The 15923-nt window shown below is 54.0% G+C and overlaps 1 protein-coding gene across 4 annotated transcripts; it reads right to left on the reverse strand.

Annotated features, from left to right (window-relative positions):
- Nucleotides 1–3: 3 nt before the first annotated feature.
- PLLP (plasmolipin) lies at nt 4–15565 on the reverse strand. 4 transcript variants are annotated; one of them, XM_081119175.1, is made up of 4 exons: nt 15082–15565; nt 3555–3728; nt 1538–1660; nt 4–956 (listed from the first exon to the last, which is right to left on the reverse strand). In XM_081119175.1, exons 1-4 carry the CDS (start codon nt 15214–15216, stop codon nt 840–842), a joined length of 549 nt encoding a protein of 182 aa, XP_080975301.1. In that variant the 5' UTR covers nt 15217–15565; the 3' UTR covers nt 4–839. The 4 variants fall into 4 exon arrangements, with proteins under 4 accessions (XP_080975301.1, XP_080975304.1, XP_080975303.1 ...); XM_081119178.1 differs by having other exon boundaries at nt 5–956; nt 15196–15364; XM_081119177.1 differs by lacking the exon at nt 15082–15565 and adding an exon at nt 10267–10480 and having other exon boundaries at nt 5–956.
- Nucleotides 15566–15923: the final 358 nt, after the last annotated feature.

A 15923-nucleotide genomic window follows, 5' to 3' on the forward strand; every position in this document is an offset into this window, starting at 1 on the left:
TTTCAATTAAGTTCTTCTATCTTTATTTTTGTAAAAAAACAAAACAATTAAAAACAAAGTCACCACCACACACATGACAACTCACCAGGCAAGGTCCTGATGCCCTCCCTCCTCCCAAGTCCCTCGTGTCTGGGCGGTGTCAGGGAAGCAGTCGGCCTTGACGTTGGCTTTCCCCAGAGGGACTGTTACAGGCAAGGGCTTGGGGAAGGGAGGGAAGCCTTTGAGATAGGTTTTCATCATTGAGAAGTTGCTTACAACCAATTTGCTTTAAGTAGCTGGTATGTCTGAAATACAGAAAAGGAAGACCATGCTGTCAGGGATGTCTCCCTACAAGTGACATGTTGGTTTGGGGGAGGGTCAGGTTGGAATTGTGTTTTAAGGAATCTGAATGGTTTCATGAGCTTGCTCAAGGCTCCTGGAACAGACTATGATGATGATAAATACACGTTGCTTGTTAGGCTTATCCTATGGTGGGTGAGGGGTTGTAGGTCTGGAGTCCTTGTTAGTATATTTAGTGCTGGTGAGAAGGCTGGGCCCCGCCTTGGACAATGACGTCCTCTAAAGACAGCAGACAGTGAGCCCCGTATCCCCCGTCACCTTCTGCTGAATAAGGGGGATGAGCAGGACGTCTCGCCTGTTGATCTCTGTCTAACCCATGCGTGTGCCAGCTTGGGCCAAGCCAGAGGAAGGATCCTGATTCCTTAGGAGTGGTGGGTGAGCCCAAGTCTGATGGTCAGAGAGGAGCAAGTTTGGTCCCTTCTGGGCTGACCTGCAGGGCAACCCTGCACTGTGACCTGGCTGCAGCCTTCAGCCCCAAGGTGGGCCTTGGCACAGGTGGTTTAGGCGTAGCCTCCAGCCATCTGACTGGTGGCTGCATTGCTGCCTCCTCCTCGCCAGGCCTGGAAGCTGAAGAAAGCGCTCACTCCGTAGGCAATCATCACTAAACAGGCAAAGAACTGAAAGAAGAGCAGATACCAAAGCTGAGTTGTCTGCAGCATGGTGCAGGGAGGGGTGGTGACAGTGATACTAGGACAAAACGGATAGCCTGGGATAGGCACAGGGAAACCTAGGGCCCCTCAAGTAACCCGGACCACTTGCTCTGGCAGCCACACCAACTCCTGAGCCATACACTCATTTGACATCTAACTGTTGAGGGCTGGTGAGTGCTAACATTACCTTCCAGTAGGGGGGGCCATTAACCACAGAGCACCAGGACAATATGCTAACAAGGGTGACTGAGGGGTGGGAGCTACTTTAGACACATCAGGGATTTAGTTTTAAAAAGGCAACATTCCAAAGCTACCCAGAATTTTCTGGAATCAGTTCATGGGAGAGCCTGCGAATCCCCCAAAATGGTCTAAACCAAAAGATTTTTGCTTCGAGGTCTTAACTGTTAATTGTGGAGGACTGGAAGTCAGCTTGGCTTCCCTGAGACCTGCTGAGGGTTAGGACAGGGAGCAGTGGGGGTCCAGGGGCACAGACCTTGCTCTAGCCAGTCCCCTGTCATTGCTGAGGATGCCCAGGAAACCATACTCACGGAGGCAGCTGCACGCTGGTTATGTGGCCGGGTGCCCTTCAGGGACGTCTGCTCAACCGAAGCGGAGCAGGTGATGAAGGCGGTGATGTAGAGAACAGTGGCCCCCATGTTAAATATCATTAACTGGGGGTGGGAGAAGAGAAAACGGGCGTAAGATATGAGACTTCCAGTAACTGGAACCTCCTGGTTCCCATCAGCACACCCCTTAGCAGCCAGAATGGGCTGGTGCTTGAAGGTGGGATGGGGACACCTGGGCCTCACAAGGCAGCAGTCCATGGGGCTGCCTGGAGGCCATCTGAGCAGGGAGCAGAAACACCCAAGGCTGTGGGGAGGGGAAATGGAGACACTCCCAGCAGGCAAGAGGCAGAACCCAGCCTATCCCAGCTAAAGAACTCCAGGCCACTCCTCCATGTCCGCTCGGGACCAAGCCCAGGCCCCCTTCCCCTTCTCTTTGACACTGAAGGCCTTGGTGGGGGCGGGAGGGGGCGTGCTCATATCCCTCTCTGCCGCCAGTGGGAGGAATCTATTCACCTTTTGGCCACATCCTAGGCTCAAGGCCCCACGTCAAATGCCCGGGTCAGGACCCAGCAGGATCCTGAGCCATACTGGCAGAAAGGACCCTTAGCTGACAACCAGGCCTGGGAGCCATTTCTCCAACGCTTGGCCCCTGAAGCCAGTAAATAGTCTTAACAGAGACCGCAAACTGATGGCCTCAGGCATGCTTGGTTCATCCCACAGATTATTTTTTTAATTACCAACATTGTAAAATTAGATTTCATATGAAAACCTGAAGATTTCATAAAAATCTTTCAATCATAAAATAGATTTGGCACCAAGGGGCCTGCTTTCCCACTAACAACAGTTGGAGCTGAGTAGAGGCATCTCCCTGTGGGATGATGGGTACTGAGCTCTCCAGAACCCACTCCTGACCCACTTCACACATCTTGCCTGCCCTGTAGGGGGCTGGTAGCCCCCGTTCCAGAAGAATCCCAATTTGGGAATCCCAATCCGGCCCTCTGTAGATGCAGGCAAGCCTTCCCTGCCTCTCTGCAAAAAGCTCCAGGAGTATAATGGACACGGCCTTGCCATCATGGCCCGGGATCAACCGCTGGGGCTGGAGACACCTGGGCCCCTCCATCTGCAGAACCATGGGGCAGGGACTGGCCCCTGGCCCCGAAGTCAGGCCACCCCCTCCGGGACCCAGGATCCTCCTTCCAAGCCCCTGGCGCTGCAAACACTGCCTGCCTCCCGCAGTGATGTCAAGATCCAACAAACCCGTTCTGTCTTGAGGATGACTCACGTTTCCTCAGTTTAAAAAGTCATTGAATTGCAAACAATGCTGCCTAGTCCCAGCCTTGCTTGTCTTACAATCATGTGCCTCTCTTTCCTCTCTGCTCACTGAAAGCCTCAGACCCCAGCTGCAGGGGTTTTCCGGGTCAGAGAAAAAAAAACCCAGCACTTTGTCTGGTCTGAGTACTTCCTGTGGACGCTCTTTGTCTTAAGGAGACTGACCTGGGCAAACCTGGGACGCCACCCTCTTCAGGCTGCAGGGGCTTTACCCTGGAGGCAATGGGTGGATACCCTGCTGTACCCGAGGTCATCCTGCACACACTGGGCCCGGCCTGAGTATTCCTGCCAGGCTAGCCCAGCCTCCAGAGACCCTCTGCAACACAGGTTCACACTGCAACTGCCCCCCAAAGGAAAAATATTTTCAAGACTCCAAATGGCCTCGGATCTTTCCACCCAACAGCCCCTCACTTCTACTCCCTTCCCCAGAGAAAATCAGGCCTGTATCCTTCCTGGCTCATGCTCCCAGCACTTAAAAAAACTGGACACCAAACCATCAATGCTCCCTCCCACCCAGCTCTGCAGGCTGGCGGAGGGCCACCGAGGACTGCAGGCAGCCCCCACCCTGCCACTTTTCATGTAGGGAAGGTCACACTGCACAGCTACTTCCCGAGGCAGAGGGCTCAGCCTGGGACCCCCCTCCCAAGACAGTCCCCCCCACCAGACTCACCACCAGCGGCCAGGGCACCATGTACAACTTCATGTGCAGCTGAAACAGGTAGAGAACGAAGAAGACGATTGTCACCAGCCAGAGGAAGACAGCGACGAACATCACCCAGCCATAGGCCGGGTACAGGTGGTAGGGGGTATCGGCAATCAGGGCCCACACCAGCAGCCCCAGCACCTAGAGGGAAGAGACAGGGCTGGGAGTCTCTCCCAGAGCTCCCAGAGCTCCCAGCAGTCGGGCTGGAGGCCACAGACCACATTCCCCCGGGGGGCCTTAGGCCACAGGCTCCCTCACATTTTCATTTAGTCAAGAAATATTTGTTTGGCTCCTCCTGCATACCACAGTATACCAAGCCCTTGCCTAGTAACTTACTCGCCTTTCAGGTCTCAGCTGAAATGTTGCCTGCTCCAGGTTCCCTTCCCCCAGTCTGGGTTCTAGAACCCTCTTCCGTGCTTGCATAGCTCCCCAGGCACCCACCCTCCGGGACTGGAATTCTGTTTCCTTCCCCAGACTGCGAGCTCCCCATGGGCAGGACGAGTGTCTCACTCAGAGATGTGTCCAGGCACCCGGCATAGGTCCTGGGCCCTGCCAGGGGGTTAGCAAAAGCTGCTGAAAGAAAGATGAAGTCACCAGCACATCTCTGAGGGACACAAGTCAGGCTGCCAGGGGTGGGAAAATAACCTGTGTGTCCCCTCTAGGTCACCTCTACCTGGTGCCTCACCAAACCCTGTCCACTCCACCTCCTCTGACTCTCCTAATTGCCCCTGCAGGAGAAACTGGACCTCAGAGAAGCCAAGCTGTTTCACCCCGTTCCCACGTGGCAGGGCGGGTGCCAGCACCTGGCAGACAGTGTGTGCAGCTGCGTCAAGGACCCAGACAGTTGCCTTTGCTTTTATTATTCGAAGCAGGTGCGCTGTGCCCACCCCAGCCCTCCAGCCACAGGGGATTCTACACAGCCCTCGTGGGGCCACTGAGGGAACATGGCAGGATGGGCTCAGCAAAGGCTCTGCTCTAAGGCAGGGAGCTCAGGGGAGGCCCCTACAACCCTCAGTACTATTTATTATCCCTATTTCCCAAACAGAAACTGAGGGGAATGTGCCCCCGGTTACTCTCGGTCACCCACTGGGTAGAGGGCAGGGCAGGATTGGAACCCAGACCTGTTCTCCTCCGGAACCCGGGCGACTGAGAGTTAGTGATGTGCACAAAATGAGGACACTTCAGCTGGCTCCGAGGGCCAGGCCCAGCTGGCATCCAGGCTGCCCGCCCCTGCCCCGCCCTCCAGCCCAGCGCGGCCTCTGGGAGATGAAGCTGCTGGATAAGCAGCGGGAATTTCTCCTGTTCCTTCTGGCTGAGCTGCCCTGGCCCGGGGCCCGGGGAGCTGCCTCGGTTTCGGCCCTGGAACAAGGAAGGTCCATTCCTCCACCTGAACCAGACGGACTGGTTCCCCTCCACCCACCTCTGGCTCCTCCCTCACGCCCCGAGAATCTGAAGGGAGCACCCCCACCCAGGGCTCCACGAAGACCCCGCTCAGGACAGCGCACCCCCACGTTTACCGACACCGCTGCAGGGGAGGCTGGGCCGCTCCCTCCTGCTGGGGGAGAAAGGGCCAGAGCTTGTCTCATAGTCCAGTACAGAACAGTAAGCCCCACTGTGCAGAGGAAGGGGGATGGGCCCCGACTGCCACCTGCCTCCAGGGCTGTCCGCAGACCCCTCTGCCCCCGCCCGGCCTTCATTCATTCAACAAACACCTATGGAGCACCCACTGCCCTGGGACTGAAACAGACAAAAGCCCTCTCACGGAGGGAGAGCCAGCCAAGAACCCAGGACACAGTGAAATGCAACTGGATACAGGGTAAGGGCTGAGGGAGGAATTCCAGCTGAGAGGGGAGAAGAGGCAGTGGGGTCACTTGCAACTTTAGATAAGAGGACCAGAAAGATGGCACTGGGAAGGGATCTACTGGGAAGGGACCTGTGAGCAAAGGCGGGGGGGGGGGGGGGGCGAAGGGAGGAAACCCTGTGGGAGGAACAGGAGCAGACCTCTGTGCCTTTACATCTGGGACCCTGTCTCTGGCCTACATGTTCATCTGCCCCGTGTCTCTGTAGGTGTCTACACATACATCTTCCAGTCCTTTTTTTGTGAGTCTTACTCTTTTTCTTTTTAAAATATGTCTTTACTGATTTCAGAGAGAGGAAGGGAAAGGAGAGTGTGATAGAAACATCAATGATGAGAGAGTCACTGATCAGTTGCCTCCTGCATGCCCCCCACTAGGGACTGAGTCTGAAACCCGGCCATGTGCCTTCACTGGGAACCGAACTGTGACCTCCTGGTTCATTAGCAACATGGGTTGACGCTCAACCACTGAGCCACAACGGCTGGATGCAAGTCTTACTCTTAAACACACACATACACAGAACCAAACCTCCTAAACTCTCTGAGGCCCCTGCAGTACCTCCTCAGCCAAAACACCACAGATAAAGAGAACTGTCTGGAAATCTCAAAGGTGCAGGCCCCCCTCTTTTTTCTGAAAACCCAAAGATTTCAGGTTAGGGATTTTCTCTTTAAATGAGGAAAATGTCAAAAAAAAGGACACATTCATGTGTACCCCAGGGCCTTTGCACCGCCAAAAGAATTTATAAACAGTTAGATAACAGAGATATTTTTATTAAAATCACCCGCAGGACCAGAGAGGAGAGAGATTTGTCACAAATGCCAGACCAAGAGGCATTTCTCGATTAAGGTGGGCCGCAATCCAAGGACAGGTGTCCTTATAAGAGGGAAACTGGACACAGAGAATGCCACGTAAAGGCAGAGGCAGAGATGGGAATGATGTGTCTCGAAACCGAGGATTGTTGGCAACCACCAGAAGCTAGGAGAGAGGATTCTCCTTCAGAGCCTCCACAAGGAACCACCCTTGCCAACACCTTGATTTTGGACTTCTAGCCTCCAGAACTGGGAGAGAATACACTTCTGTTGTTTCAAGCCCAGTTTGTGGTACTTTTGTTATGGCAGCCCTAGGAAACCAATACATCTTTCTTAGTGCCTCACTGAATCTGCAGGTGGATATTCTGACCTGATTTAACTGCAGGACACTGGCATCACTGATGGAAGCTGGGCCTATTAACTCCCTGGGTTCAAGCTCTGATCCTGCTACCTTACTAGCTGCATGGCTTGGGGCAAGTGGCTGGACCTCACTGTGCCTCAGTGTCCCCATCTTCAAAGTGTGCGCACCTCCTGGTGTAGTTCTGAGATGTAAATGAAGAAATAACAGAAGGTGGGCAAAAGTAGGTTTACGGTTGTTCCTATGGAAAGACACGCAGCTTATGGTGATAACAATAGCTTCATTAACACAAAAGAATGCCACCAGGCAATTGTAAACCTGCTTTTGCCACCTGTCTATAAGGTTCTTAGACCAGCACCCAACATAGACTCAACACTCGATACATGTTCTACTGTCACGATCACTCTGAGAGGCAAGAAGTGGGTTTTCCAGTCCATTCCCTGTGCTTGGTGTCCTTGGGCCTTAACAGCGTGTGCAGTTCCCAGGGGTGTGAGTCTGGGTGAGATATCGAATGTATCTAAATTTAAGCACCAGGCACCGTGCCTGGCAGATAAGGGTCTTAGGCCAATGCGGCCCCACCCATCTGTCAGATAAGGCAGAAGGGCTTGACTAAAGGGAGAGGCCCAGAAGTCCACCCAGCCCAGCCCTAGGATGCATCTTGGAGCTACACTCCTCCTCATAGGCTGAGGGTCCCTGAGCAGAACGCTTGTAGATTTGCTGTGTTGCACTGGGAGAGCCACCTAACCTTTCTGGTCTGTTTATTCATCTGACGTGAGGAAGTCGGGGAGGCTGTGTGATGTGCAGAAATAGCTCAAAGCTATTGCAGTCATGAGTGGCTATGGGGGCTATTAGACAGTCAGAGCATCGGGGTGGAATAAACCCCAGAGGGAGAGACAGAGCCAGGATGCTAACACTAGGGTTTTAAATTCAGCAGCCGCCAGGCAGGCAGGTCACAGAAATGATGAAGGGGGTCCAGGTGGGGTCTAGATGGGGTCTATGGAGCTGCAGCTGCTAGTGTCCAAGGGAACTCAGGCTTGAGGCAGCCAGAACTTCTAACCTGACAAGAGACACTAGAAATCTGAATTTCTATGTGAACTCTTCAGCTTTTTTAACATGGAAAACGAAACCAAATGTTTTGGAAAAGTGCAAGGGTAGGGCCCAGGGCCCACCCATCATCCCCCAGGACTTTTTTCCCCAGTGCACCATCGGGGACATTGAGGCCCAGGCCGATGGCATGAACCCTTTCCCAGGGTTCCCCCTCGCAGGGACACATCTGGGCGTCTGAGGACACTCAGAACTTGGCCTGGCTAGGCGCAGCCTCCACCCCCGCCTGGCCCTTCTCCCTATAGTGAAAGGGACTTTATGGGGACAAAAAGCCACCTATTGTGTCACAGGAGACAAAGGCGCAGGGGACAGAGGCTCCAGGCGCCCGGGCTGGCCACAACTCCACAACCACCCCATCCTTGTGCGGAGGGTCAGGCGTGGGGGGAAAGCTGCTCGGAATTCCCATGCTCTACACACTGAGCATCTGAGAATCACAGCCGTGCAGGAGGCACGAGAGCAGGGGGAGCAGATTCACAACCCCGCAGAGTCGACTACGGGGCCTTGGGCAGCATCCAGCTCCTCTACACCTCGCTTTCCTTAGCTGCAGAGTTGGGTGTGAGTCACGCAACCTAGTCCTTCAGTCGCTGAACAAACTCCGGAGGGCTGCTCTGTGCCAGGCGCAGCAGGGAGCCAGCAGCCAGGGTCCCTGCCCCATGTAGCTCCCAGCCTAGGCTGTCACAGGGAAAGGGAATGACAATGGGTCACCTTCAGGGCTTTCCAAAGGAGGCCTTGATCACATTACCAGTTATTCCTGAGTCCCGGGTTTCAGAACTGAGATTTTACAAATTCACAGAGCCTGACTTTTGGCCCTTGCCTTCCTGCCCTCACCTCTCTGGGAGACCCTGGGGTGCCACCCTGGCCTCTCCCCCCTTGGACAAACAGGAGGAGCCAACCCAGCCCAACCGCAAAAGACCTGTTAGTATCCAGGTGGGGTTCACTGGGCTGTCAAGAAAAACAGGCTCCACACGGCCATCAGGTTCCCATTCACCATGGGGACCAGGGCAGGACCCCTGCAGCTCCCCAAGACCACCTATGAGCAGGACATCAAGACCTGGTCCTCACTGAATTCCACCACAAACAACTCACCAGCTGACCAGGAGTGGCCAACACCCAGCCCTGCCACGCGTACAGAAACAGCCACTGTCCACCGCACCTGGACAGGTTCAAAGCCCTTACCCCCCCCACCCCACCCCCACCAGCCCCTGCCATGGGCCTTGCCCTCTTTCCGCTTACAGATGATTAAGAAAACAGCCCAAGGTCACCCAGCCAATAACACTGAATTTGGGGCTATATTGCTTGCAGCTGTGTGATCCTGGGAAGGTGTCTTCGCCTCTCTGGGCCCAAGGGACCTTCAAGGGCCATCTACCTAGCTTTTGCAGTATCTATACCTGAACTATTTCTTACTCAATTTTCATGAATTTGAAAGATTTTTTGATAAGTTATTTGATTTATTTTTGAAATACATAATATATATGACACGGTAGATAACAAAATGGTCTCTTGTAGCACGTCTCCCTTCCCCAGGGACAACCAAGAGTGGTCTCTCATGTGCCTCTCCAGAAGCTGCGTGCGTACACACACACACACACAAGTAGGTGTGTCTGCCTATAGTCTGTGTGCGTTTCTCCCATACAAATGACAGTAATCGACACACACTTCCTTTTTTCAGTTAACCATAGAGCCCAGAGATTGTCCGTCATTACATATAGAGCAGCCTTATTGCTTTCTTTGAGGGGTAAGATGTTATCTTTTTACAAACTGCATAGTAGGCCATCCACATATGTATCATTATTTAACCAGTCCTCACTGATGAATGTTTATATAGCACACAAATTAGTCAACTATTTTAAAATTAAACTTTTAAATCACAAAAATGTGGGAAACCTGCATTATCTACCACAATAGAAGTAGATTGTAAAATTAAGTACAACAAATATATAACAATGTCACCACATCCCAGACAGAGACAGTTGTCTGCCAGGGTCCAGAGCCCCCTATTAAAGAGGGGGAGTGGGAAGGGAAGGTGTTAAGACCCTCTTTCAGGAGGAGTATGGCAGGCTGTGAATGATGTGACACTTTCAAATTCTACACAGAATTGCTTTATTACCTCCTAGTGAGAAAGTCCTAACTCGGAACCGATTGCCAGAGGCCAGAAAGAGCAGAAGAAATTCAGCAACATAAAAACAAAAGTCTGTGAGGCAAAAAACACCACGAGCAGAGTCAAAAAGACAAACTACCAGAAAAAGTTGGAAATCTTCTAGATGCTTGTAGCAATCGGTAAGACACAGACCCACAGCCCAGTCATACAGGGGAGGAATGCAGACAAGGAAATACAAAGGGCTCGTAACCATATTTTAAAAGGTCGACCTCACTCCTAAGACAGCAACAGGTTAATGCTACACTGACCCACCATCTCCCCACCAGGCTGGTGAGGCTGTGGGCACAGGCACTCTACCAGGAGGCACGCTGGGGGGATGGGTGTGACCCCTACAGAGGGCACATGGCAATCTATCAAAATCAAGAACACACACAGCCCGACCCAGCGATCCCACCTCTGGAAGTGTAGCGCCTGGATGCAGGGTGGGCGTCAGCAAGGGGAAAGCCCAAGTGTCTGTCAAGGAGGGGACAGGCCACGCAATCACCTCAGCTGCACAATGGGACGCTGCAGAAGCCATCGCCCTGCACACGCTGCGACCAAAGGAACCCCAAGGCACATTTTCAAGTGAAATGGGTGCAGAAGGACGTGCGCAGACTGTGTCTCTTGGGTGGAATGGGGACAGGTAGGAATCTAGAGCCACATTTGCGCAGATCTCCTTACAAACAAACCAGTGCCTAGGAAACTAGGAAGTGGGGGCCACCTCTAACCGAAAGGGACAGAGATTTTTCACTGTGCTTTCCCACTCTATTTGACTCTGGAGCGCTGTAAATATATTACTTATTAAAGAAATTAAGTAAATAAAAGATTAAAAAAAAGGGCACATGAAGCTCGATGGGCACTGATATAGAACATCTGGGTGTATTGCCCAGGGGGAGAGAGCATGGCCAGGCACAGGCTCCCAGGGCTCCCATCTGTGTGTTTTTAAGCAGGATTATATTTATCGACTGGCCCTGAAACACTGCACACATAATGGTGGCTGCCTGCAGGCCCGGCCAGGGACAAGAAAGACTGTATTTCCATTGACAACCCTTTGTACCGTTTGAATGTTTTGCTTCTGTCGCTAATTTTTTCAAACAACATTTTAAATAGAGAAATGGCTAAATGAGAGGGGGCTACCGTGACACTATAAGATACCCTGAAAGAGTTACAAAGGAGGGAGAGAGCTCCGTATGGCATGAAGAGATAGCAGGTGCACTGGGTGTGAGAAAAGTAACTTCCTGAACAAAAGATACAGAATAAAACCATCAATGATTTTTTAAAAATGCACAGGAAAAAGAACTGCAAACATCCTAAAATGGTGGAGGAAAGGGGTAGGTGACTCAACAATAACTTTAGCCTTATCTGTAATCGGTTTTTATTGTTTAAGGAGAACGTGTTTGTATATTTATTACATAATTTTAAATTAATTCCAAATAGTCAACACCCTCCCAGCCACAAGTGGGGAGGTGGGCGGAGCTAACAATACAAAGCACTGCTTTGCTGTGTGTTGGAGGAAGCCTGTGAGCACGCAGGGCCTGGAATGCTGCACCAAGGATACTCAACTCACATATCTCAGGGCTAAGGAAAGCCCGGGGAGACCTCAACACTGCAGCCCCAATGCAACCAACCTCTGTTCACACATCTCAGACCTGAACAACCTCCTCTAGGCAGCCCCTTCCTGGAGGTCAGTTGATCTTCAGGCCCTGCCCTGCCCCCCAACTGAAGAGGAGCTGCACTGCCAGCTGGGGCTGAAGGCAGAGCCAGGATCATCAGGAGGAAGAACTTCCCAACACTCCCAAGTGCACCAGGATGGAGCAAACTGGGGATTGTGTGGCTCACCCCAATTCCAGGAGGTAGGACAAGAGGAAGGATAGAAGGTATCAAACTTAATAGCCCTATTGCCACAGGGCATTCAATGGCTTCTACATCTTAGGCCTCAAGGATGCCCTTGCATAAACTATGGTCTGTTCTGATCCTTCTTAACACTGCCTCCTTCCATATAACTAAACCCTTCAGTACGCACTTCTGTCAGCGAGCCTTCCTGAGTGGCCTTGGCTCCTGAAGAGTCTCCCTTCCTGAAGTCCCTCTCCTTCCCCTCCAAAGCATAGGAACACCTATCCCCCAACAAGAACAACAAAAAAACAATAAAAACAGGACACATAGCCAAAGCCCGGCTTCGAATTCCCAGATCTGAGCGCAAATCCCAGCTCTGCCACTTTACCCCACAACCTTGGGCAAGTTCTTCATCCTGTCTGAGCCCGTTGCTGCATCACTTTTCTTCCCAGGACTGGGGGAAGATTTAAAAATAATAAACATATGGTCACTTAACAACATTCACTTTATACTCATTCTAGAAAGGCTTTGGGATTAGCCATAAAGTACAAATTAACTATACCTTCCACAACATTTCTATACTCCCTAGCCACACATCAAACTCCCAGGTTTTTATCATCAAGAGCTGTCTCTAGATCAAACTTGCCTGCTTCCTTTTTCAAGATGCTATCTGCATAAATTCACCATGTTTCCCCTTTTGCCCAGGCTGCTAGGAAGCTCAACAAAGAATAACAGCCTTAAACTTGCTCCAAGTTGCTGGTACAATGATCTCTTTGGAACTAATGTTCATTTTGGAACTAGATGGGGAGAGGAGGGTGATAAATCAGCGAACACTGAGGTTGCTGGTTCGTTAGGACACATTTAATACCAGGCAAAAAGCACACCTCTTGCCCCCACCCCTCTCCTCCCACCACATCTGGACCGCTTCACTGAATCCTGGGAAACAGAGAGGTCTGATGGAGAATTAGCTCTCATCTTCCCATTTATTGGAGGAATGCAGCCATTCCTCCAATAGCACCAGATCCTGTGCCCAGTGAGAGCATTGCTGAATGTGGTCATTAAGGTCATAGGCCAGAAAAGTCAGACCACTCAGGGATTAGTTCCCCTGTGGAGGAGGGCTGTGAGGTCTTGGGCACAGAACTGACTGACCTGAGCCCCAGGTTCCTCACCTGTAAAAGGGGGAAGAGTAAGATGATATAAAGCCCTTGGCAAAGGGCCTGTAGCCTGGTGGGTACCTGACTGGCGGGAGCGATTATTTGGCTTCTCAGCAGATGATGGTACCCATGGAGTGACCCCCTCTGTCTCAGACCCAGTGGAACTGTCCGTTGCCAGAGAAACAGCTCAGGAAGCAGCTTGTCCCTGAAGCAGATTGGTGAAGGCACTAAAAGGTGCATGTCTTCAGAACTCTGATGGGAGACCCTCATCCTCTGTGCCCTAAAAGTACTGAGGGCAAAGGAAGGCGACTCCTGTCACACCCATTACCTGGGAGTCTGGAGACCTAAGTGCCCATCTCCACTACAAGACTACGCTGTATCTAGCCCTCAGTGTCGACATCTGTGTGATGGGACACAAATGCTCAGGACTGGTCTGCTGAGCTCACAGGGACACCCAAATTGGAGATAAGGGCCTCCACTGGAGGAAGCTACCAAGCCCCCTCCCCTCCCCCAGACACAGCAGGATGCCCTTCGTAGTCCAAATTCCTCTAATTCCACTTATTCCAATCCTCACTGTTCCAATGCAAAAGGAGGGGGTGGTGCTCAGGTCCTGTCTACCAGAAGCTAACCCTAGGGATCCACCGCCCGACTCAGCATCTCAGCCCAGCAGAGATCCCTCTGCTGGTCCCAAACCTCCTACGGCTGCCAACGGTCCCCACCTCTCCCACAGGCAGCCAAGGCCAGGCCCTCAGCTTAGTCCAGTTTCACCAACCTGCTGGCTACTCCCCTCAGTTTCCTTTCTACTTTCGGGTGGCCAAGCCTTGGCTCACAGGGCACCCTGCCCTTTGAACACCCTTTCCCTACTGGGCCTCAGGGTTCAGGGAAGTCCTGCTCCAAAGCCATCTCTCTTCCACCAGGCTTCCTGGACTCGGAACTGGCCTCCTACTCCTCTGCCCTTCACACCTGGGGGCCCTGCTCCCTTCCTGCTCCCTGCTGTGCCCTTCCCTGTCACCCAGAGCCTCGTACGCAGCCCAGCTGCAGATCTCAGTCAGTCCCTGACCGCACCCCTCATCTCCCTCCCCCATCTCCAAAACAAGCCCTGGAGAATTAAAAATGTAGATTTCTGGGCTGCGCTTCCTGAGATTCAAATTCTAATTCCACATTTTTTCTGGGGGTGGGGACCAAGAAGCTACATTTTAAACAACCCCCTCCAGGAGAATCTGAGGCTGGGGTGCAGAAGCGGGGCTCCCAGGGAGAGAATTGAGAAATTCGGAATTAGGGAGAGCAGTGACCCAGGAGAGGGGGAAGGGCTCCAGGAGTGGGGTTTGTTTTCAGAGGACCCCTCCTTCCACGCTGAGCCTGGCACCCCCCCCCCAGGACTCAGCAGTGGGGGGGCCCTGCGGAGAGGCCCTAAAGGAAAATGGATCGAGTCCCCCCTATCTTCTGTAAATAGCTCAAGCCCTCGGTTGGGGAACAGCCTCCCACAAGGGAAGCCACCCAGCTTCCTGACTCGCACCAGTGGGCACTTAGCAGAGGAAAGGTGACCCCCCCACAAAGCCCCCAGGCCTGGAACAAGTGTGCGTGGAGGGGGAGAGGGGCGTTCCCATCCGTCCGCCGCACCTGGGGTCCTCCGAGCGTCGGGAAGAGGGAGCTGCCCTACCCCTGGCTGCCCCCCCGGGGGCTGGGTGCGGCACCCCGGTCCGCTCGGCCGGCCTAACCGGCTGCAGCCCGGCGGCTCCCCCAGTGGAAGCCAGAAGGGCCCGGCTCGCGGGGGAGCCCACAGGGCCGCGCCTGAATTCACGTGCTGGAACGGATGCGCCCCGGCGACTAGACCAGGAGTGTTGTGGGTGCGGCCACGCAGAGAGAGTTAGCCGAGACTGGACTTCGATTTAGGCCGGGTCCTCTCGAGGGCCGGGGCGCTGTCCTTGCACCGACAGAGACTGAGTCGTACGCAGCGATTGTGCCCTACGGGGGGCGCTTCTGTGGGTGGCCTCTGGTGACCCCCTGGGGGGACGACGGGGCGTTGGAGTGGGCGCTCTGAACGCGGGTGCGCGCAGGGACGGCAGCGGGGATTCTCGAGGTGAGAGGGTTCCAGGGCGACCTCGGGGGCGTCGGTCCTAAAGGCGCCCCCGGGGTAGGCACGGCCTGTCGGGGCTCCTGGGAGCCTCGGTTGGGGGTGTACGGGGTGCTTAGGAGGCCCTTCCCGGAGTCCCCGATCCCCCCGGGGCCCCGCGCGCGCTCACCAGTTGAAGTACCATGAGCGCGCCGACGATGGAGCGCACGAAGCCCAGGTCGGGGCGCAGCGCAGAGACCGAGGTGCCGGCGCCCTGCCCCGGGCTGCTGGTCCGAGTGCTCACTTTAGACGGGAACTCGGCCATCGCGGCTCCGCTCGCCTCCCCGCCGTCGCCGCCCCGCCGTCTCCTGCGCTGCACCTCCCGGGGGAAGCCCGCTCCAGCCGCCGCTCCCGGCGCTACGCGCGGCGTGGAAGGAGGAGAGGTCCCCGAGCCGCCAGGTGAGGCTGCAGCCCCGGCCCCGCCCTCGCCGCGGGACCCGCCCCTTTAACTCTTCGCTCGCCGCCCGCACGTCCTGCTCGGAGAGACACACGAAGTCGCGTCGGTCCACTTTACAGACGAGGAAACTGAGGCTGCGGTCAGTGACATGGTTCCGCCAGAACCAACCTAGACGGCTGCGCGTTTCTGTCCGGGGGAAGGCGGCCCGCTGGGAAGTGACAGCGCTGCTCCGCGCCCTCCTCGCCGGTAACAGCCACCGCCTCTCTCGGGGTGTCTCTAGGGCCCTGGGTGCCCGTTGGCCAGCCCCTGAGCCTCTCTGTGCTCTCCCCTTAAAGCGGGACCAGTATCCCGGGAGACTGGGCACCTGGCAGCGGAGGGTCTCTGTGACTCAGTTGCACTTATGAACATACTGAGCAGTAACTTAGAAGATCTCTGAGCCTCCGTTTCCTCGACTGTCATGCAGGGATATGAAAGGACCCGCTTCACAGAGCTGTTGTGCAGAATAAATGAAGCCCCTGGGACGCAGTGGGGCGGGGATGTCACTTAGACGGTGGGAGACGATGTTGGACTTAAGG

This window comes from Miniopterus schreibersii (genome assembly GCF_964146895.1).
Source record: "Miniopterus schreibersii genome assembly, chromosome: 18".
Taxonomy (NCBI): Eukaryota; Metazoa; Chordata; class Mammalia; order Chiroptera; family Miniopteridae; genus Miniopterus; species Miniopterus schreibersii.